At 35.5% G+C, this 22,721-nt stretch overlaps 3 protein-coding genes and 1 long non-coding RNA gene across 4 annotated transcripts; 1 reads left to right on the forward strand and 3 right to left on the reverse strand.

The window, feature by feature from the left end:
- Nucleotides 1-85: 85 nt before the first annotated feature.
- On the reverse strand, nucleotides 86-8,678 carry glipr1a (GLI pathogenesis-related 1a). Its single transcript, XM_066723546.1, has 5 exons — nucleotides 8,219-8,678; nucleotides 4,640-4,888; nucleotides 4,001-4,113; nucleotides 3,636-3,682; nucleotides 86-1,357 (listed from the first exon to the last, which is right to left on the reverse strand). The coding sequence occupies exons 1-5, from the start codon at nucleotides 8,393-8,395 to the stop codon at nucleotides 1,227-1,229; spliced, it is 717 nt and encodes a 238-aa protein (XP_066579643.1). The 5' UTR covers nucleotides 8,396-8,678; the 3' UTR covers nucleotides 86-1,226.
- Nucleotides 8,679-9,739: 1,061 nt separating this feature from the next.
- LOC136771478 (uncharacterized) lies at nucleotides 9,740-10,761 on the forward strand. The gene is made up of 3 exons (XR_010822324.1): nucleotides 9,740-9,828; nucleotides 10,145-10,240; nucleotides 10,568-10,761. It is a non-coding gene; the product is annotated as an uncharacterized LOC136771478 (long non-coding RNA).
- A 1,595-nt stretch (nucleotides 10,762-12,356) lies between these two features.
- Nucleotides 12,357-18,064, reverse strand: LOC136771427 (glioma pathogenesis-related protein 1-like). The gene is made up of 5 exons (XM_066723743.1): nucleotides 17,930-18,064; nucleotides 16,390-16,638; nucleotides 15,860-15,972; nucleotides 15,501-15,544; nucleotides 12,357-13,196 (listed from the first exon to the last, which is right to left on the reverse strand). Exons 1-5 carry the CDS (start codon nucleotides 18,062-18,064, stop codon nucleotides 13,144-13,146), a joined length of 594 nt encoding a protein of 197 aa, XP_066579840.1. The 3' UTR covers nucleotides 12,357-13,143.
- Nucleotides 18,065-18,938: 874 nt separating this feature from the next.
- LOC136771428 (glioma pathogenesis-related protein 1) lies at nucleotides 18,939-21,617 on the reverse strand. The gene is made up of 3 exons (XM_066723744.1): nucleotides 21,372-21,617; nucleotides 19,915-20,163; nucleotides 18,939-19,055 (listed from the first exon to the last, which is right to left on the reverse strand). Exons 1-3 carry the CDS (start codon nucleotides 21,546-21,548, stop codon nucleotides 18,939-18,941), a joined length of 543 nt encoding a protein of 180 aa, XP_066579841.1. The 5' UTR covers nucleotides 21,549-21,617.
- Nucleotides 21,618-22,721: the final 1,104 nt, after the last annotated feature.

Raw genomic sequence — 22,721 nt, forward strand, 5'->3', positions numbered from 1 at the left:
GCCCACATGCTCTAAATGGTGCAAGTATTTAACAATTTGTGTCCAGTTCATGTAGTGTGTGTAAGGTATGCTTGGAGAAACCATATACAAAAGCCAGTTTATTACTATTCAATAATTTTACAACAGCAGGGACCACAGCATTATGACTTATAGTTAACTTGTTTTCATAACGTTACATGTGTGTTCTACAACTAAGTGATGTGTAATTTTAACAAAGGAGTAAGGAAAAATAAGATTATTAATTTTAATAAGTACAAAGTGTATTTCTTATCATCATACACAACAAACCAATTAGGCTAACTCAAATGTATTTAAAGTAAAGAGTGGCATTAATCTCCAGTGTAACAAAATCTGTAACATGTATAGTAATTTACAGGCAGTAGAGTTGCCAGGGAGTTATTATAATTATTACACTAACATGGGAGTTACTGTCAAGTGTGATACATTACACATTTTTCTGAACAATCTACAGTATTTATCCCAGTACTGTACATTACAGTCAATTCTGGTAAGAGTTACTGAATTATTAGTTCTGTGTAGACTGTGACTCTGAAAACAAGTATTACATGATTTAGTGACTTCCACATACTGTGAACTACATTCTACATTCCAAGTCCTTTGGGCAAATGCACCCAAATTAGGAAACATGGATTGGAATTGTTATAAGACATGTACTTCCAAGATTACATTGGCAGTGGTGCTTGCAAAACAGTCTCTGTCCCAGAACTACACCCAAACTGAAAAAAAAAAACAAAAAACTTAAAACTAGTAAAGCAGTCTGAATAATTCCAAAAATGGCCACAGAGCTTTCTACAATAGCTATGTCTCCAAAGTTTTCAAACTTGGTTTATGCAATTATAACCTAAACTAAAATTGCTAAGATTACTAGAAACCAGTAATTATTGCAGTACAATATTTTGTTTTGATACCAACCAGCTATATGTGCAAACTGGATCTCTATGTGATTTAATATTACTGCTCCTTACCCAAGATTGGAAATAGGGCAATTTACAGTAATGTACTGTGAAATCATCAGACTCTATCTTACGGTGATGAATACAGTGATATACAGGCACAATTGTCCAGAGTGTACTAAAGTGTACTTTAGTTTTTTTGGTTAAGTTCATCACTGTTTCTGATCTCAATCATGATTATTGCTTCACTATATACTCTTAAATGTATAATCGAATGAGACAGTTTCCTCTCTAGGCTAAATATAGTAAAGCTTACTCATATATAAACATGTTTGGATAAAACATTTGAAGTCCATATGCTGCTGCAAAAATCACAATAACAGATACAGGCCTTGTGATTAAGACAGCAATGCAGAAGGAGTTGCATGAAGCAGAAGAGGTAACTGAAACAGAGAATTACATGGTTAGTAGGTATATATAAAAGCACTTATCTTAGTTTACTATATGACATATACAAACATTATTTTCAGTTAACCTCAATTTAAGTTGCCAGGAAATGAAAAAGTATTCAATATTAAACATTTTTGTATACCTTAAGAACAATGTCTCTTGCTTTTTCAATAGAACAAATCCTTAATGTTAAAAATATAACTTGGTTATATGAAAGGAATAAACTATGAACTGAAATAAATAAATATGTATATTACTTGGGTAAATATTGAAAGCACTGGTTCTTAATTACTTTATGCAGCCAAGTAATAATACCACTAGCTTAGTACTATTCCCTCTGCAGCTAATCAATATTTCTGATCAGGTGGGATCAAATCATTTATGTGGGATTTGTGATGATGTAATAGACTATTAAAAAGGACAAATGCAGCAAAATAAAGAACAAAAAAAATGACCTAGCCTGCAGTCGATTGGCTGATTTAAATGATAAAGTTTTTCCATTTAAAGGCAACTTTATACATATTATTTAATTAAAACGACTATGTTTTGTTTATTTTCTACTGTATTACTATCCCGTGTAAACTGAAACACAAATATGTGGAAAACAAGGAAGAATTAATAATTGTGCTTTAAGTACTTTATGACCACCAAGAAGACCTAGATTCATCACAGATATACACTACCATTCAAAAGTTTGGGGTCACTTAGAAATGTAATTGTTTTCGAAAGAAAAGCAATTTTTGTGTCCATTAAAAAAACATCAAATTGATCAGAAATAGTTAATGTTGTAAATGACTATTGTAGCTGGAAATGGCTGATTTGTAATGGAATATCTACATAGGCGTACAGAGGCCCATTATCAGCAACCATCAGTCCTGTGATCCAATGGCACGTTGTGTTTGCTAATAAAAGTTTATCATTTCAAACTCATTTCATGTATGTTTTCATGGAAAACAAGGACATTTCTAAGTGACCCCAAACTTCTGAACGGTAGTGTATATCATATATATGAACTGATTTAGGGGTGGCCGCAGCAATGAGAATCGTCACATTTTCTTAGAAAATCTCACATATTTACATTATTTAGATTAATCAGTATGGAGTAGATAGGACTTTATATTCAAAATCTGCACAATTTTAAAGTTGATTGCAAACTCAGATTGTAACAATATGTGGAATCTTTGCAGGGGGAGTCAATACTTTTGCAAGCCACTGTGTATATATACACTCACCTAAAGGATTATTAGGAACACCATACTAATACTGTGTTTGACCCCCTTTCGCCTTCAGAACTGCCTTAATTCTACGTGGCATTGATTCAACAAGGTGCTGAAAGCATTCTTTAGAAATGTTGGCCCATATTGATAGGATAGCATCTTGCAGTTGATGGAGATTTGTGGGATGCACATCCAGGGCACGAAGCTCCCGTTCCACCACATCCCAAAGATGCTCTATTGGGTTGAGATCTGGTGACTGTGGGGGCCAGTTTAGTACAGTGAACTCATTGTCATGTTCAAGAAACCAATTTGAAATGATTCGACCTTTGTGACATGGTGCATTATCCTGCTGGAAGTAGCCATCAGAGGATGGGTACATGGTGCTCATAAAGGGATGGACATGGTCAGAAACAATGCTCAGGTAGGCCGTGGCATTTAAACGATGCCCAATTGGCACTAAGGGGCCTAAAGTGTGCCAAGAAAACATCCCCCACACCATTACACCACCACCACCATCAGTCGGCCCATTCTCCTCTGACCTCTAGCATCAACAAGGCATTTTCGCCCACAGGACTGCCGCATACTGGATGTTTTTCCCTTTTCACATCATTCTTTGTAAACCCTAGAAATGGTTGTGCGTGAAAATCCCAGTAACTGAGCAGATTGTGAAATACTCAGACCGGCCCGTCTGGCACCAACAACCATGCCACGCTCAAAATTGCTTAAATCACCTTTCTTTCCCATTCAGACATTCAGTTTGGAGTTCAGGAGATTGTCTTGACCAGGACCACACCCCTAAATGCATTGAAGCAACTGCCATGTGATTGGTTGGTTAGATAATTGCATTAATGAGAAATTGAACAGGTGTTCCTAATAATCCTTTAGGTGAGTGTATATAGTGCCTTGCAAAAGAATTGAGAAGTCTGCTGGAAATCGTTGACGGACTGCATCATTGTTTTTCACTGGAAGGATAATATCTGGAAGGATAATATTTAAATTAATGAATAAAGTTTAAAACACACTAATAGTACAATAACATGCTTGATTAACTTACAGCAATTACTTCCTTCTGTGTATGGTTGCTGTCCTTTATAGTTCCCACTGGTAAAAGAAAATGCATGCTTCACTCAAAAGTCAAATATTAGTCTCAACTCTATAATGTACCACATATTAAACTTAAGAATACCATATACAGTATTTGTCATTATCATCATCACACTTCATGTTAAAGTGTTAGTATGATGAAACAGACCCTTTTTAATTATTTACTACATAAGGGGATTTCAGAGTATATAGAATCAGAACTCAGTTTGAATTCAATCTCCATTTAAATGAATATCTCAATAGTTCTGCATAGACTTTTATAAACCCACTGTGCTGATAGCATTGTCTTATGTTTAATATTTAAATAGTACTTACGCAGGGCCATAGTCACAAACATATATTGCAGAAGCAGTATCTGAGAAGCCAGTAATTCCATTGGGGCAGGTTTGAACTGCACAGCCGACCTTGTAACTCTTTGCCCAGACAACCTAGAGAAAGAGTATATTGCAATGACAATCCATATAGGAAGCTCCTGCATAAGTTTTCCTTAATGATTCTTAAAACATGCTTTTTGTTTCCTGATATATGCATACATATTTATTGATCTTTTTAGTCAACTCAGTAAATATGTTTCAGGTGTGTAAGCTTTTACTTCATGCAAGCAATAAAACAAAATTGACAGTGCTTGTGACCAGAATGTATTTGTACATCAGTGTTTGTGCCTTGCGTGGCCCAGGGCATTATATACGCATCTATAGCAGAGAGGCTCTTCTCCCATTTAAGCTTGTACTCCAGTTAAGTTGTAAGGGTCTCCAATCAGTTAACCATTTCTGTTCGGTTAGGGCTCCTTTTTTTCAAAAATAGACATGTTAATAGATTATTCAAAACCTATTCAAAACCCTGGTAATTTCAAGGTGCCTATTAGGTTTTAGTCCACCATCTTAAAGCCTGGAGAAACCTCTGATATGCATTTCTCTTATTAATCTATTCATGAAGGTCAAACACAAAACTTACCTGAGTATAGTGTCCGCATATTTTGGTGCATGCGTTGGTTGTGTAATCATAGTATGTAACTTCATCATACCACAACTTTATTGCACGGGCTACACTGAAGCTGTGAGGTGGTCCTCCAACCCAGATGTTCTCACCAACAGTAGAAAAAGTGGGGTGGGCCTTCCCAGGCTGTTTCAAGTCAGGGTTGTGACTAAAACTGCAATGCTTCGCCCATTTACTAGCTGTTTTAGCCAGATCGTTATCCCAAGACTAAATTAAAATAATAATAAAAAAATAATAATCATCATCATCATAATTCACTATATATATCAAAGACTTTTAATGTATTATTATTATTCATTTATTAGCAGATGCCCTTGTCCAGGGTGACTTACAAAATATAAGAGCAATACAAAGTGCATTGCTCTTTGTAGCAGGTTCTCATGTCTAAAGCTTAAATAAAACAATACATTGACATTTTTCTGTGAAGATGTTATGTTCACTTCTTAAGTGGTCAGGTGTGAATTATTACATAGTCTTTTGGATTTTAAGGTTTACCTGATAGAGCAGAAAAACGATTCCCCACTGGTTTATTATAAAACAATATTCTAACCTCAATCAGATTCAACCTGAATACAATATCATGCTTCCCACAATAAGATAACCCACACTTTCCTCAAAATAAATAAACTGTAATTGACAAAATCAAAACATTTTTATTGATTTCATGATTTACAAAAAATGACCTGCTCATAGCAATTGCTGTGATAGTAGATAATTCAAAATTTAATCCAAATAAAGTGGATTACATGCAAGGACTGTGTTTTAAACCCATATAAATCACATATAATCATTATCATTTATATTTATGATATTTGGAACACGCAAATTGAGTTTAGTGTTAAATAGTCCTTGCTTTAAATTTCAGATTTCCTTGTTATTGCTAAATGCTCCCATTAGCATGGAAAATTGGGGTGAGTGGGAAGTCACCTTTTGTATTCACTGAAGGAAACTACACCCAGATGATCCACACCACAAAAATCCCAAAACAGAACTTTTATTAAAATAGAATAAGGATAAAAGGATAACACTGAGATCCTGATTTAATCCTAATGAAATATGTTATGCTTAAAACTGTGCTTTAAAGCAATATTGACCGAAAAGGAAGCAATTCAATGAATGAGTGGATGCAGACATAAGTGAAAAAGGAAACCAAAGGGCCACTGCTTCACACTTATCTTGCCATGCTGAAGGGTTTGTTATCAAATGGCTGTTAATGTGTTTTTAAAGCACTATGAAAACGACTACAATCTGCCTGACATATATTAATTAGATGTGTCTGCTGTATTTAAGTCTAAAACTCAAGATCATGCTGACTCCTTGGATTAAGAAAGCAGTTACTCATCAGCAGATCATTCATTCTACGGAGGGGTTCACACTTGTCAAACTTGCATTTACCAGTATAATGCAGTGATCTGGCCTGCTTGCAACAGTGCTACCCAGCAATAATCACCATATAATTGTCACACAATTGCCATCAATATTCAAAATCTGATCATGGAGATTACAACAATTGCTGGCAAGTAAATGCCAAGTGTAAAGTCATCTCTGGTCGGAACTTGCCAGATGAAGGGAAATGGAAATTATTTTGAAAATACTGGGATTAATAGTCAATTAGGAGACCTGGTATTGCTCAAAAAGAAATCTTAATTTCAAATTTTGTCACGCAAGTCAAAAAAAAATTATACAATGTGAAATGTTAATTTAAGTCTCAGTCCACACCATCTTTGAACTCCTGACCTGACTATGATTGATTGTATCTTTCTTTTGTCTCATTATAAAAAGCCTCACTATCAGCAAGGAAAATGTAATTGTTTCATAAATCTGATATATCATATGCTAGAGACAAATCACCAGAGGAAAAGATAAACAATGTCATCTCCTAATTGAATGTAGAAAGTAAAATGTCAAATGGCCTTTTCTTAGTGTACCCACCCATCCTGCTTTATGCCACTTTTTCTAATGCATTCACAATGTTATCTCAACTGCAGTATTAATTTCAACATTGAAACCACTTCCTCAATATTGTCTCACTGTGAGTCAACAGTGACGTGATCTCAAGTAATAACAGAACGTACATGTGGAGACATTGTACGGTAAAAATAGAACTTAAGATGTTCTGTTGTATGTGGCAGACGTTAGAGTCATCTGAAGAATATGTTTACTGACTCCTGGAACAGTATTGGAAATAAATTGGAACGGTAAAATGTGGTTAAAAGCACATATATGATTGTTTGTTTAATTTATTTAGCCTACATACTCTGTATTGTGAACACAGGCTGGTAATCAATAGACTGCAGTATGGATTTTGAAAAACAGCAGCAACTGTTGTTCCATCATTCAATAAAACACATATCTAAATGTACAGTTAGGTCCATAAATATTTGGACAGTGATACAATTGTCATCATTTTGGCTCTGACAAAAGCAGCAGGATGAATTCTGAAGTGTTTAGGGCGATATTATCTGCTCACATTCAGCCAACTGCTTCAAAACTCATTGGACGGCGCATCACAGTGCAGGTGGACAATGACCCGAAGCATACTCAGAAAGCAACCCAAGACTTTTTAAGGCGAAGAAGTGGAATATTCTGCAATGGCCAAGATCACCTGACCTGAATCCAATTGAGCAGCATTTCACTTGCTAAAGGCAAAACGCCTCAAGAACAAGCAGGAACTAAAGACAGCTCCAGGACAGGCCTGGCAGAGCATCACCAGGGAAGAAACCCAGCATCTGGTGATGTCTATGGGTTCCAGACTTCAGGCAGTCATTGACTGCAAAGTGTCTGCAACCAAGTATTAATACTCACAATTTAATTCATGATTATGTTAGTTTGTCCAATTACTTTTGAGACCCTAAAATTGGGGGGACCAAATGTAAAAATGTGTGTAATTCCTACACCGTTCAGCCAGTTTGGATGTAACTACCCTCAAATTAAAGATTAAAGTCTACACATACTGATTGTTTCCGCTCAAATCCATTGTGGTGGCGTACAGAGCCAAAATGATGACAATTGTGTCACTGTCCAAATATTTATGGACCTAACTGGATATATGAAGTTTACAATTGTACTGCATTCATACGTTGGCAACCTTAATGCATACCATACACTTTATCTGAAAGTGCTATCTTTAAAAACTGTTTTATTCTCAAATTATTATTTTATTATATCAGGTTAGTTTTGAATTAGTCTGTTTAACCTCTGAATCTAGAAGGAAAAATAATGTGTATTTTGTTTTCTCAATGCCTATTAGTGGCATTCTACTTTTTGTACAACTCTTAATATAATACAAAGACAAATATGTTAAAAATTACCTGACATTAAATTTTGCAGCAAAAGCTAAATATTGTTGGCATATGTGATACTATCAAACGAATGCGGGCAAAGCCACAAAGATATCATTTACTACCACAGTTTTCTAGTTTGGCTCCACACCCTTAAATAAGAAGTTTCCGTTTAAAGACAAGATCATAAATTGTACCAGCAAGCCTTTCTCGGGCACGGCATCATTTCCTCAATCAGTATTTTAAAGTACCTTACCATTTCCTTCATGTCACTTGCACATGGTTCCACCTTGGATCGATACTCGTTATGAACAGCAACAGAATCACTGATGAAGCCTTGATCGTTGATATCTGGCAAAGATTGCAGATAAACAGTGGACTCCATCAGCATCACTACTGTAAAAAACAATACCTGATAAGACAAGCTGCCCATCTCAGCATTACTATTTGAATAGTCTGGAAATATTAAAGTTTTAGCACAGTAGAATGATTTGGTTTAAGTCTTAAGATGCCCAAACACATCTGCTACGATGACCCTGCAAACGTTAGCTTGCTCCAAACGGGAAGGAAATGAGTGTGACTTGACTTAAGCGTCTAGATGGGTTAGAAAGAACACGCAGTCCTTAGTGGTGAGCATGACAGGGTGTGAAAACAAAATCCTGCAATAAAGAAAAGGAACCACCCACTCTGCAAAATTAAATCACAGTGGGTTCAACTGCATGCTCTGCACAGAAACATACTGGTTAAAATGAACCCTGTGAGCTCGAACCTCTTCCTGCTCCCGCTGCGTTATTCGTGAAATCTCACATTTCGTTTCCGTAGAGAAAAAGCCGCATGTTTTGCAAATGTTAGCACACTTATGGCAACACTTAACATGGCCATGCATTCACTTAACAGACAAACCAAGCATGACGGGCATGAGTCAATGGTGAAAAGAGCAACGTTTTTATATTATATTGATGTGATGTGGGTGGGGGGTGAAATGAAGTACTGTAATGACCCCCCCCCCCCATTAGAGACTGATGTGTCAAGCAGCTCGGGAGCCTTGTATGGCTTAACTATCTTAAAGCTATTGTATTTTAGATTATTATTTATTATAGGAATAGGTTTGTTCAGTAATTGCCTATTTTAACTAGGCATTAGGTGTGTGGAAATGGTGCTTCATTTACACCTGGGGTGTTGGGTGAGTGTAGGGTAGTGGTGTTTCTTTATATTGCTTCCTTGGGTTGTTATTTTGTATCGCTTGGTGTATTGGTTGCCTTATGAGTGAGTGGTGTGCTCTTTTGAAGTGTGGGGTGGTTTTCCTGTGATTTGGTGTGTATTGTGACTTGTATTGAGTGAGGGTTTGAGACTGACCTTGCTGTTTTCCCCATAACCCAAGTACCACTTTCCATTTTTATATGGTGTACAAATGACTCTTTAGGGCTTACAATACCTAATAACACTTGCCAAGAACCATTTCGAAAGCAAAGCATGGTTATTATGTGTGAATTTGTCTGCCCCCTGTTGGACAACTTGTGATAAATGACTTACATTCTTTTAACGATTTTATTTTTTATTTTTTAAAGAGCATACATCAAAATAAGAAAAAAAAATGTATACAATAAATATGAGTTTGGTCATTCTACGCGTTTACGTCTATATATTTGGTTCTTGTAGCGCAGATTTCCGCAGTTCTGCGCAGATCTGCAGAATCCCTCCGATGCTATTGGTGGAGCAGCGCAGATCCGCGCAGAACTGTTAATATTTTGAAACTACGACTGTCTTAGCTGCGACATCATCATCTTTGGTTTCTTTCCTGTTGGAGACATTTTATGTTCTTCTCTGCTGTCCACCATGGTCCTTACATCTTCCCAGCAGATCCTGGTAGTTTTTAAATTAACTCTGTTATAGAAACCTTTTATTAACGGCATTTTAAATGACAATTACAAACCTATGTTCTGCAGTTGTACTAACAGAACACTGTTTCTGTCTTGTTTGTTCTGCAAAATACAGATTAAATCAAAACTTGACAAGGATAAGTGCTCTAAAGGGGCGAAAAAAGGGCCGTGGATTTAATTCCTTATATTCTTATAACGGGTTGTCTGCTTCAGTATTCACTGGCATGGGTATATAGCCAAGGAAATGAAATGAATTGAATGTTTTGTACTGAACTGCAATTCCTTATCTATTCTAATCTTAGCTGGAAATCAACTGAATGAACTTGAACAACGCTTAGCACAGACCGAGAAGATGCTCAATTCAATACTGACCCAGCTGGATCCATTGACTTTAGCAGGTAAAACACATTTAATGTGCCTTCATTTAAATGTAATATTTCAGTTACATTGAACGCCAGTATAATTGTTGTCAAAGTGGTCATCTATGTGGACATTGAACGCATGAAAACTCCTTACCATGAACCTGAGTTTGTTTTAATGTTAAGAAACTGTATAATTAAGGACTGATCTGCACTGTACTTTCATTATGTTTTTAGATTGAAAGAATAGTGCTAAAATAATTTATTTTAGGTAATCCCCCTTTTTGGGGCATGTCATCAGATTTTGCACTTGGTAATAAGCAGCACAATGTTACTAAATATAATACAAATGTTTGTCATTCGCAGAGGTTCAAATACTGGGACATGTATAGGAATCATGTACAGATGTATTTATGTGATGACCAGGACGACTGAGGTCCAGCCCGGTGCTCATCAGCGGCGAGAGGACAGTGTTTCTACGGCCATCGTCCTGGTGCTGCCACAGTTTAAATGTATTTGTAATTAAACAGATGACAAGATAAAATGAATTCCACACCTGAGCAACTATCAAATGTATGGGTCTTCTTATGCATTTCAGATTTACTTTGTTATATTTGAGGACCTTTTCCATATCATTGTTAGAATTCTAAATCTTAACACAAGTGTTAAATTAAGTGTTCATTTTAGTGTGGAAGCTCTGTTTTTAATGCTTTATGGTTTTATTTGAAAATGCACATTTGAAAATACCATTGGGTGGTTTGGGATGTTTACATGTTACACATTACTTTTAACAATCCAGTTTAAGTCTGCAGATTGATATTTCAACATAAGTGTAGTCACTAAAGAACTGAAATGATGTAACCAATCAAAATAATTACTTAATTTATCCTTCTGCTTCAGATACATGTCTGGGATTGTAGGAAATGTGGAATACAAGACAATAGTGTTGAAAATATAGAAACAAGAGAGGCGGGTGGGGGCACCACATCTCTTAAAGTAGAACATAATAAGTGCATAGTTGTAATAAGGATACCCTGTTCTCCCTGGTGAATCTTTGATGAATCGTAAGTGATTTCTATTGCTCAATGAGAATGAAAGGAAATTCCACCCAGCACCACAGAACCAATGCCAATGTTAAGTGGTATCTAACTGGATCCTTTTTGCACTGGTAACACAGCAGTATTTTCATTTTGTTAAATGAGCTTGACATCTCCATTATACTTTGTAACATTAATTAGTGGAGTTTTTACAAAAAGGTTAACTTTATAAACCATATAATCTGATAAACCTGTCTCTTTCCCTGGAATTTTGTTTGTAATGTTATCAAATGACTTTACAGAACTGATTTAGGCAACTTGTTTTCCAATGTACATGTTTTATTCAAATTGTGATTTATTAGTAGTAGCATCTTTCTCTGGTCTGCCCTTCCCAAAAGGCACGGTCTACTGGACCTAAAATGTTAGTTCTTATACAGTCGACTACAGACTTCCATACATAGCGATGGTCCTAAGAAAAAAATTGTTTAGCATAAACTTTTTTTTATGTATTTTCAGGCACATTTTACAGTTTTGTTTTAAAAGGTACAGTTTAGGCCCAGGAACCTATGCCAAGAAATGGGTTCTAAAGTTCGAAGAAGACTTGCCCAGCTTTGTACTCTCGACCTGCCTACAATACGATTGTATATGATTGATATTTTTCCAGTGTACCCACCCATGCTGCTTTGTGGAACTAGATTTGAAGTTACCTTGACTGCAATAGTAAAAATGTTTCTTCTGATAAAATGTCAATTTCTAAAAAATGTATTACTTTCATGTGCATTTTATGTGAAGGTTTTCCCATGTATGTGTAAATACCAATATGTTTGGTGGAATACACATAGAAGGCATTACATTAAATTGATACATAATTTCTAAATAATACAAATTACATGCACTAAAAGCAAAACAATCTTCTGAAGCTAAAGTCTTAAAGCTAAAATCTGTATTTGTATTTATTTTTTCCCTGGTCATGCAACAAGCTATTTTGTCACAGTATTAAGTGTGGAGCCCACATGCTCTAAATGGTGCAAATGTTTAAGAGTGTGTCAGAGTTGCTTGGAGAAACAATATAGAAAAGCGGGAATAGCAGTCATATTTAACTTATACAGACAGTTTATTAAATGATTTTACAAAAACAGGGACCACAGTATTATGACTTGTAGGTAACTTGTTTCCTACAACTACGTGATGTGTAATTTTAACAAGGGAGTAAGGAGGATGAGGGACAAGTTTACAAAATGTGCAACTTAAATTAATAAATTAAAGTACAAATATCACTTAAAATTATCATAAACAACACACCCATTAGGCAATCAAATGTTTAAACTGAAGAGTGTGTTGTTGATCTCCAGTGTAAAAAATCTGTAACATGTATAGTAACTTACAGGCAGTAGAGTTGACAGTTACTATAATTACACTAACATGGGAGTTACTGTAAAGTGTTATACCATAGATTGTTCAGAAAGGTGTAATGTATTTATCCCAGTACTGTACAATAGTCAATTCTGATTAGTTACTGAATTATTAGTTCTGTGTAGATAAACAAGCCAGTTCGGGTGATAATTACTTCTGACTTTCTGAAAACCATATACCATATACACTATGATTTAGTGACTTCCACATACTCTAAACTACATTCTTGATCTTGTGAATTCACTTCTAAGTCCTATGGTCAAATTCATCAAAATTAGGAAACATGGATTGGATTTCTTACAATACATGTACTTCCAAGATTATATTGGCAGTGGTGCTTGCAAAATAGTCTCTGTCCCAGAACTACACTCAAACTGAAAATGAAGTAGAGAAGTTTGAATTATTCCCAAAAGGGCCACAAAGCCATTTATACGATTGATCTGTCTCCAAAGTTTTCAAAACTTGACTTATAACCTAAACTAAGATGACTGACTAACTATTTTGTTGAGCAATGCAGAAGTAGTTGTATGAAGCAGAAGAGGTAACTGAAACAAAGAGAACATCACTGTTAATAGAGATATATAAAAGCACATCTGCAATGCATTATGACATTTAGAATCATTATTTTTAATTAACCTCAACTTTAGTTACCAGAAAAAAGGAAACAAGTATTCATTATTAAACCATTTGTAATAACTTTTAGCAATCTTGCTTTTTCAATAGAACAAATCCTTAATGTTAAAAATATAACATGGTTATATGGAAGGAACTGTAAGGGGCAAGATACCTATAAGGGGCAATAGCTTTTCATACACTATATTATAGACTAATATAGCAAACTATAAACTGAAATAAATGTGTAAAATAGTTTGTATATTACTTGGGTAAATATTGAAAGCACTGGTATTTAATTACTTTATGCAGCCAAGTAATAATACCACTAGCTTTGTACTATTCCCTCTGCCAAGTGAGCAGCTAATCAATATTTCTGATCAGGTGGGATCAAATCATTTGTGGGATTTCTTATGATGTAATAGTAGACTGTTAAAAATGCATCAAAATATAGAACAAAAAAGATGACCTAGCCTGCAATTGATTGGCTAAATTATTGTTTAATCAAATATTATGACTTGATTTTCTACTGTATTACTATGCTGTTTAACCTGAAAAACACAAATATGTGGAAAACAAGGAAGAACTAATAATTATGCTTAACATACTTTATGACTACCAAGATACTTTATGCGTCACAGATATACACTCACCTAAAGGATTATTAGGAACACCTTAACTCATTAATGCAATTATCTAACCAACCAATCACATGGCAGTTGCTTCAATACATTTAGGGATGTGGTCCTGGTCAAGACAATCTCCTGAACTCCAAACTGAAAGTCTGAATGGGAAAGAAAGGTGATTTAAGCAATTTTGAGCGTGGCATGGTTGTTGGTGCCAGACGGGCCGGTCTGAGTATTTCACAATCTGCTCAGTTACTGGGATTTTCATGCACAACCATTTCTAGGGTTTACAAAGAATGGTGTGAAAAGGGAAAAACATCCAGTATGCGGCAGTCCTGTGGGCGAAAATGCCTTGTTGATGCTAGAGGTCAGAGGAGAATGGGCCGACTGATTCAAGCTGATAGAAGAGCAACTTTGACTGAAATAACCACTCGTTACAACCGAGGTATGCAGCAAAGCATTTGTGAAGCCACAACACGTACAACCTTGAGGCGGATGGGCTACAACAGCAGAAGACCCCACCGGGTACCACTCATCTCCACTACAAATAGGAAAAAGAGGCTACAATTTGCACAAGCTCACCAAAATTGGACAGTTGAAGACTGGAAAAATGTGGCCTGGTCTGATGAGTCTCGATTTCTGTTGAGACATTCAGATGGTAGAGTCAGAATTTGGCGTAAACAGAATGAGAACATGGATCCATCATGCCTTGTTACCACTGTGCAGGCTGGTGGTGGTGGTGTAATGGTGTGGGGGATGTTTTCTTGGCACACTTTAGGCCCCGTAGTGCCAATTGGGCATCGTTTAAATGCCATGGCCTACCTGAGCATTGTTTCTGACCATGTCCATCCCTTTATGACCACCATGTACCCATCCTCTGATGGCTACTTCCAGCAGGATAATGCACCATGTCACAAAGGTCCAATCATTTTAAATTGGTTTCTTGAACATGACAATGAGTTCACTGTACTAAACTGGCCCCCACGGTCACCAGATCTCAACCCAATAGAGCATCTTTGGGATGTGGTGGAACGGGAGCTTCGTGCCCTGGATGTGCATCCCACAAATCTCCATCAACTGCAAGATGCTATGCTATCAATATGGGCCAACATTTCTAAAGAATGCTTTCAGCACCTTGTTGAATCAATGCCACGTAGAATTAAGGCAGTTCTGAAGCCGAAAGGGGGTCAAACACAGTTTTAGTATGGTGTTCCTAATAATCCTTTAGGTGAGTGTATATCATATATATGAACTGATTTAGGGTGGCCGCAGTAATGGGGTTGAATACTTATACAATTGAGAATCATCCAATCTTCTTGGAAAAGCTCACTTATTTACATTATTTTGCTTTATCAGTAAAGTGTTGATAGGACTATATTCAGATTCTGCACTATTTGAAAGTTTCATCATTGTTGCAAACTCAGATGGCAACAAGATATGGAAACTTTGCAGGAGGGTGAATACTTCACTGAGAAACAACCAGAAATATAAATATCAGTATTCTGAACTGCTTCATGCTAACAGTGCAGCTGACTGCAGTATCATTGTGTTGCTTAAAGTGTAAAGCAACCCAGATTTGTAATTACATTATGAGATTAAAATAGTAATTACCATTACTTCCTTCTGTGTATGGTTGCTGTCCTTTATAGTTCCCACTGGTAAAAGAAAACGCACAATTCACTCAAAAGACAAATATTAATCTCAACTCTAGAATGTACCACATATTAAACTCATCAAGAATACCACATACACATCACACTTCATGTTAAAGTGTTACTATGATGACACAGACCCTTTTTAATTATTTACTACATAAGGGGATTTAAGAGAATATAGAATCAGAACTTGAGTAAGATTCAGTTTGAATTCAACCTCCATTTAAATGAATATCTCAATAGTTCTGCATAGACTTTTATAAACCCACTGTGTTGATAGCATTGTCTTATGTTTAATATTTAGATAGTACTTACGCAGGACCATAGTTACAAACAAACATTACAGAAGCAGTATCTGAGAAGCCAGTAATTCCATTGGGGCAGGTTTGAACTGCACAGCCGACCTTGTAACTCTTTGCCCAGACAACCTAGAGAAAGAGTATATTGCAATGACAATCCATATAGGAAGATCCAGCATAAGTTTTCCTTTTTTTGTTTCCTGATATATGCATACATATTTATTGATCTTTTTAGTCAACTCAGTAAATATGTTTCATTTGTGTAAGCTTTAACTTCATGCAAGCAACAATTCAAACTTGACAGTGCTTGTGATCAGAAAGATATTTAGTTTTGGGCTGGCTAAGTGTGGTAGTCACATTATTTATGTACAGCTTTAGGAAAGGAAACTTGAAAGGTTATCTATACTAACCTAATGATACATATACATATTCAAAACCCTGGTAAGGTGCCTATTAGGTTTTATTCCACCATCTTAAAGCCTGGAGAAACCTCTGATATGCATTTCTCTTATCAATCTATTCATGAAGGTCAAACAGAAAACGTACCTGAGTATAGTGTCCGCATACTTTGGTGCAAATGTTAGTTCTGTAATCATAGTGTGTAACTTCATCATACCATAACTTTATTGCACGGGCTACACTGAAGGTGTGAGGTCGTTCTTCAACCCAGATGTTCTCACCGACAGTAGAAAAAGTGGGGTGGGCCTTCCCAGGCTGTTTCAAGTCAGGGTTGTGACTGAAACTGCAAAGCTTCACCCATTTACTAGCTGTTTTTGCCAAATCCTCATCCCAAGACTAAATGAAAATAATAATTAAAAAATTAAAATCATCATCATAATTCACTGATATCAAAGACTTTTAATATATCAGATTCTCATGTCTAAAGCTTAAACAAAACAATACAATGATTTCTGTTACGATGTTAACATTATTTTCAGGGAAATGGAAATTATTTTGAAAGTACTTGGAATTATAATTAGGGGACCTAATGTCAAATATGGTCAGGCAAGTCCAAAAATAATTACACAATGTTACATGTTAATTTAAGGCTCAGTCCGCACCGTCTTTGAGCTCTTGACCTGACTATGATTGATTGTAACTTTATTTTGTCTCATTTAAAAAATAATTATCAGCAAGGAAAAATTAGGCCGTAATTGTTTCAAAAAGAGGAAACTGAGTGTCTAAATTGGATATCATATACTAGAGACATATCACCAGATGAATAAATAATGTCATCTCCTAATTGAAATGTAGAATGTGAAATGTCAAATGGCTTTTTCTTAAAGTGGAGACATGTAACTGTAAAAATAAAACTTAGACGTTCTGTTGTACATGGCAGACATTATTCATCTGAAGAATATGTTCATTGACTCCTGGAACCGTATTGGAAATAAATGGGAATGGTAACTTCTGTAAAATGTGGAACAAAAGCACATAGATTGTTTAATGTATTTAGCCTACATGCTCTGTATTGTGAACACAGGTTGGTAATCAATAGACAGTAGTATGTATTTTATTAAACAGCTGCAATTGATAACATTGATAAGTCAATCATTCAACAGAACACATATCTAAATGTATAAATTAAGTTTACAAGTGTATTGCATTCATACGTCGGCTACCTTATTCAACAGCATACATTTTATCTGAAAGTGCTGTCTTTAAAAACTGTTTTATTCTCTTGTTGTATTATCAGGTTAGTTCTAAATGTCTGTTTTACCTCAAACTGGAAAAAATAGCCTACCTAGTGGCATTCTAGTTTTTGTACAACTATTAATAGTATAAAAAGACATGTTAAACATCACCTACCATTACCTTTTGACGCAAAAGCTAAATATTATAAATTATATTCCCTCAGTTAGTTTTTCTTTTGTCATTTTTGATAATATCAAAAGTGAAAACTAATGCAGGCACAGCCACACAGTTCTAGTTTACTGCCACAGTTTTCTAATTTGTTTCCACATCCTTAAAGAAGATAGGCAGTTTCCTTTTAAAGACAAGATAATAAATTGTACCAGCATTTGTGCATTTCTCAGGCATGGCATCATTCCCTCAATCACCAATTCAGTATTTTAAAGTACCTTACCATATCCATCATGTCACTTGCACGTGGTTCCACCTTGGATCGATAATTGTTATGAACAGCAACATAATCATGGATGAAGCCTTGATCGTTGATATCTGGCAAAGGCCGCAGATAAACAGTGGAATCCATCAGCATCACTACTGTAAAAAACAATACCTGATAAGACAGGATGCTCATCTCAGCATTAAAAGTTAGTTTTAATAATTATGCTTAATGTACTTTATGACCACCAAGATACTTTATGCGTCACAGATATATATCATATATATGAACTGATTTAGGGTGGCCGCAGTAATGGGGTTGAATACTTATACAATTGAGAATCATCCAATCTTCTTGGAAAAGCTCACTTATTTACATTATTTTGCTTTATCAGTAAAGTGTTGATAGGACTATATTCAGATTCTGCACTATTTGAAAGTTTCATCATTGTTGCAAACTCAGATGGCAACAAGATATGGAAACTTTGCAGGAGGGTGAATACTTCACTGAGAAACAACCAGAAATATAAATATCAGTATTCTGAACTGCTTCATGCTAACAGTGCAGCTGACTGCAGTATCATTGTGTTGCTTAAAGTGTAAAGCAACCCAGATTTGTAATTACATTATGAGATTAAAATAGTAATTACCATTACTTCCTTCTGTGTATGGTTGTTCTCCATCATAGACCCCACTGGTAAAAGAAAACACACGCTTCACTCAAATGACAAATACTAATCTCAACTCTAGAATGTACCACATATTAAAACTCATCAAGAATACCATATACAATATAATAATTGTCATTATCATCATCACACTTCATGTTAAAGTGTTACTATGATGACACAGACCCTTTTTAATTATTTACTACATAAGGGGATTTAAGAGAATATAGAATCAGAACTTGAGTAAGATTCAGTTTGAATTCAACCTCCATTTAAATGAATATCTCAATAGTTCTGCATAGACTTTTATAAACCCACTGTGTTGATAGCATTGTCTTATGTTTAATATTTAGATAGTACTTACGCAGGACCATAGTTACAAACAAACATTACAGAAGCAGTATCTGAGAAGCCAGTAATTCCATTGGGGCAGGTTTGAACTGCACAGCCGACCTTGTAACTCTTTGCCCAGACAACCTAGAGAAAGAGTATATTGCAATGACAATCCATATAGGAAGCTCCTGCATAAGTTTTCCTTTTTTTGTTTCCTGATATATGCATACATATTTATTGATCTTTTTAGTCAACTCAGTAAATATGTTTAATTTGTGTAAGATTTAACTTCATGCAAGCAACAATTCAAACCTGACAGTGTTTGTGACCAGAAAGGTATTTAGTTTTGGGCTGGCTAAAGTTTGGTAGCCACATAATTTATGTACAGCTTTAATGTGCTTAGAGCTTTATGCATGAATAGAGATGCAAGCAGAACAGTAATAAATACATCAATATGCTACATACATTAATAATTACTTTGGCTAAGATTATGTGCTGATATAATTGTTTATTACTATCTTTCAAGTGAAGAATTCTTCACAACAGCTTGGGTACATAGTATCTAATAGTACCTTTGGGAGCTATTTTTGAGTTGAAAGAAAGGAAACTTGAAAGGTTATCTGGAAGAAAAAATGGCTCCCATACTTGCAAGGTTGCTCGTACTGTAGGTAATGTGGCTACTGCAGAAGAGGATGTGCTGTCTGCGTGCTCTACATGAGCAAATGCAGAGGGGGGGGGGATCTGCCTGACCGCACACAGAGGCCTATTAGCAGCTTTGTTTTTCAATTTCATTCCTCCCATTTCGTCCAGCCATAGCTGTAGTTGGGAGCTATTTGCTCTTTCAGATAACCAGGATTGCATACTAACCTAATGATACATTTTCAAAGCCCTGGTAATTTCAAGGTGATAATTAGGTTTTATTCCACCATCATAAAACATGGAGAGACCTCTGATATGCATTTCTCTTATCAATCTATTAATGAAGGTCAAACTCAAAACTTACCTGAGTATAGTGTCCGCATATCTTGGTGCAAACATTGGTTCTGTAATCATAGTGTTTAACTTCATCATACCATGACTTTATTGCACGGGCTACACTGAAGCTGTGAGGTGGTCCTCCAACCCACATGTTCTCACCAACAGTAGAAAAAGTGGGGTGGGCATTCCCAGAATTTATCAAGTCAGGGTTGTATTTAAAATGGCAATGCTTCACCCATTTACTAGCTATTTTTGCCAAATCCGCATCCCAAGACTAAATGAAAATAATAATTAAAAAATTAAAATCATCATCATAATTCTCTGATATCAAAGACTTTTAATGTATCAGATTCTCATGTTTAAAGCTTAAACAAAATAATACAATGATTTCTGTTACGATGTTAACATTATGTTCAGGGAAGTGGAAATGATTTTGAAAGTAATAAAAGAATTACACAATGTTACATGTTAATTTAAGGCTCAGTCCGTACCGTCTTTGAGCTCTTGACCTGACTATGATTGATTGTAACTTTATTTTGTCTCATTTTAAAAATAATTATCAGCAAGGAAAAATTAGGCCCTAATTGTTTCAAAAAGGGGAAACTGAGTGTCTAAATTGGATATCATATACTAGAGACATATCACCAGATAAATAAATAATGTCATCTCCTAATTGAATGTAGAATGTGAAATGTCAAATGGCTTTTTCTTAAAGTGGAGACATGTATCTCTAAAAATAAAACTTAGAAGAATATGTTCATTGACTCCTGGAACAGTATTGGAAATAAATGGAAATGGTAACTTCTGTAAAATGTGGAACAAAAGCACATAGATTGTTTAATTTATTTAGCCTACATGCTCTGTATTGTGAACACAGGTTGGTAATCAATAGACAGCAGTATGTATTTTATTAAACAGCTGCAATTGATAACATTGATAAGTCAATCATTAAACAGAACACCTATCTAAATGTATAAATTAAGTTTACAAGTGTATTGCATTCATACGTTGGCTACCTTATTCAACAGCATACATTTTATCTGAAAGTGCTGTCTTTAAAAACTGTTTTATTCTCTTGTTATATTATCAGGTTAGTTCTAAATATCTGTTTTACCTCAAACTAGAAACAAATAGCCTACCTAGTGGCATTCTAGTTTTTGTACAACTATTAATAGTATAAAAAGACATGTTAAACATCACCTACCATTACCTTTTGAAGCAAAAGCTAAATACTATAAATTATATTCCCTTCAGTTAGTCTGTCTTTTGCCATTTTTGATAATATCAAACATGAAAATGAATGCGGACACAGCCACAAAGATTGAGTTTACTGCCACAGTTTTCTAATTTGTTTCCACATCCTTAAAGAAGATAGGCAGTTTCCTTTTAAAGACAAGACCATAAATTGTACCAGCATTTGTGCATTTCTCAGACATGGCATCATTCCCTCAATCACCAATTCAGTATTTTAAAGTACCTTACCATATCCATCATGTCACTTGCACGTGGTTCCACCTTGGATCGATAATAGTTATGAACAGCAACATAATCACGGATGAAGCCTTGATCGTTGATATCTGGCAAAGGCTGCAGATAAACAGTGGACTCCATCAGCATCACTACTGTAAAAAACAATACCTGATAAGACAGAATGCTCATCTCAGCATTAAAAGGTAGATATGTTTGTCTGAAAACAGGAGCTTTTTCTATTAAACTTTTCCAGTTGAAGTCTCTGTGGCTAAAGATCTACAACCAAGTCTACTATGATGACCCTGCAAACTTTAGCTTAACAAACAGGAAGGAAATTCATTTGAAATGATAATGTAAGCCACTAGATTGGTTAAAATGAAGACACAGTCTTTAGTGAACATGGCAATATGTAAAAACAAATCCTGCAATAAAATGCAGGAACCACCTGTTCTGCAAGTCTATTCTCAGAAGAGTCTCCTATTAACCCATCTGTTCCCAATTTTGTCCCTGACATGTAACTGCAATTTATATTCCATAGGTCACCCTTTCATATAATCTAAATGAGTTTTTGTTTTGTAAAGTGAGAAGTTTGTAAAAAAGTATGTCTTATTGTCGGTCACAATTGTGACTGGTGGGAACAAACAGTGTCAGTACCATGTACAGTGCAAACAAACAAATAAGCTATATATTTGAGATTTCAATGTATTACAAAATATTATTTCCATTTTGAAATTAACGTCATGGAAAACATGAGCAACATCTTAACATAGTCAATCAGGAAAATACAAAAAGCAAGAAAGTATTTTGTGATCAAAATTCACAGCTGATGACCTCTTTACGTAACCTGTCACAGAGACATTCTTCATGTCAGTGCACCAAAAAATACATTTTTTTAGCTCTAGAATTTTCTGTTACAACATAATGCCCTTGATGTTTATATGCTATTTTGTTTACTGCACATGAAACAAAGGATATCTGTCTTCTAAATTTGTTGTCACTGAGACAACACTGTTGTCTTTCCACCTGACAAGCAGTTTCTCTCTTTCAGTCAAATCTTCTGACGATCCTCTGGGTGTCTTCTTAAAAGTACTTAAAGGGATGTCAAACAAACAATTTGTTCTTACTGCCCCAGAGCTTCCATTTCCATGTCTAGTCATCTCTTTAAGAAGTGAAGTTGTCATGTGTGAATTTGTATCTTTGAAGTACCTCAGCTGATTCAGTGAGACCTAGAACTACACTGGGTCCTTGACCCAGTCCAGTCTGTGGAAGGAGAGTGTGGGATCCAGCATATGGTTCCATGTGGTACATATACCCAGTCATACAGGCAAGACTCCAGAGTTTAAATCATCATGGTACCCATGG

This window comes from Amia ocellicauda, chromosome 15 (assembly GCF_036373705.1).
Source record: "Amia ocellicauda isolate fAmiCal2 chromosome 15, fAmiCal2.hap1, whole genome shotgun sequence".
NCBI classification, from domain to species: Eukaryota; Metazoa; Chordata; class Actinopteri; order Amiiformes; family Amiidae; genus Amia; species Amia ocellicauda.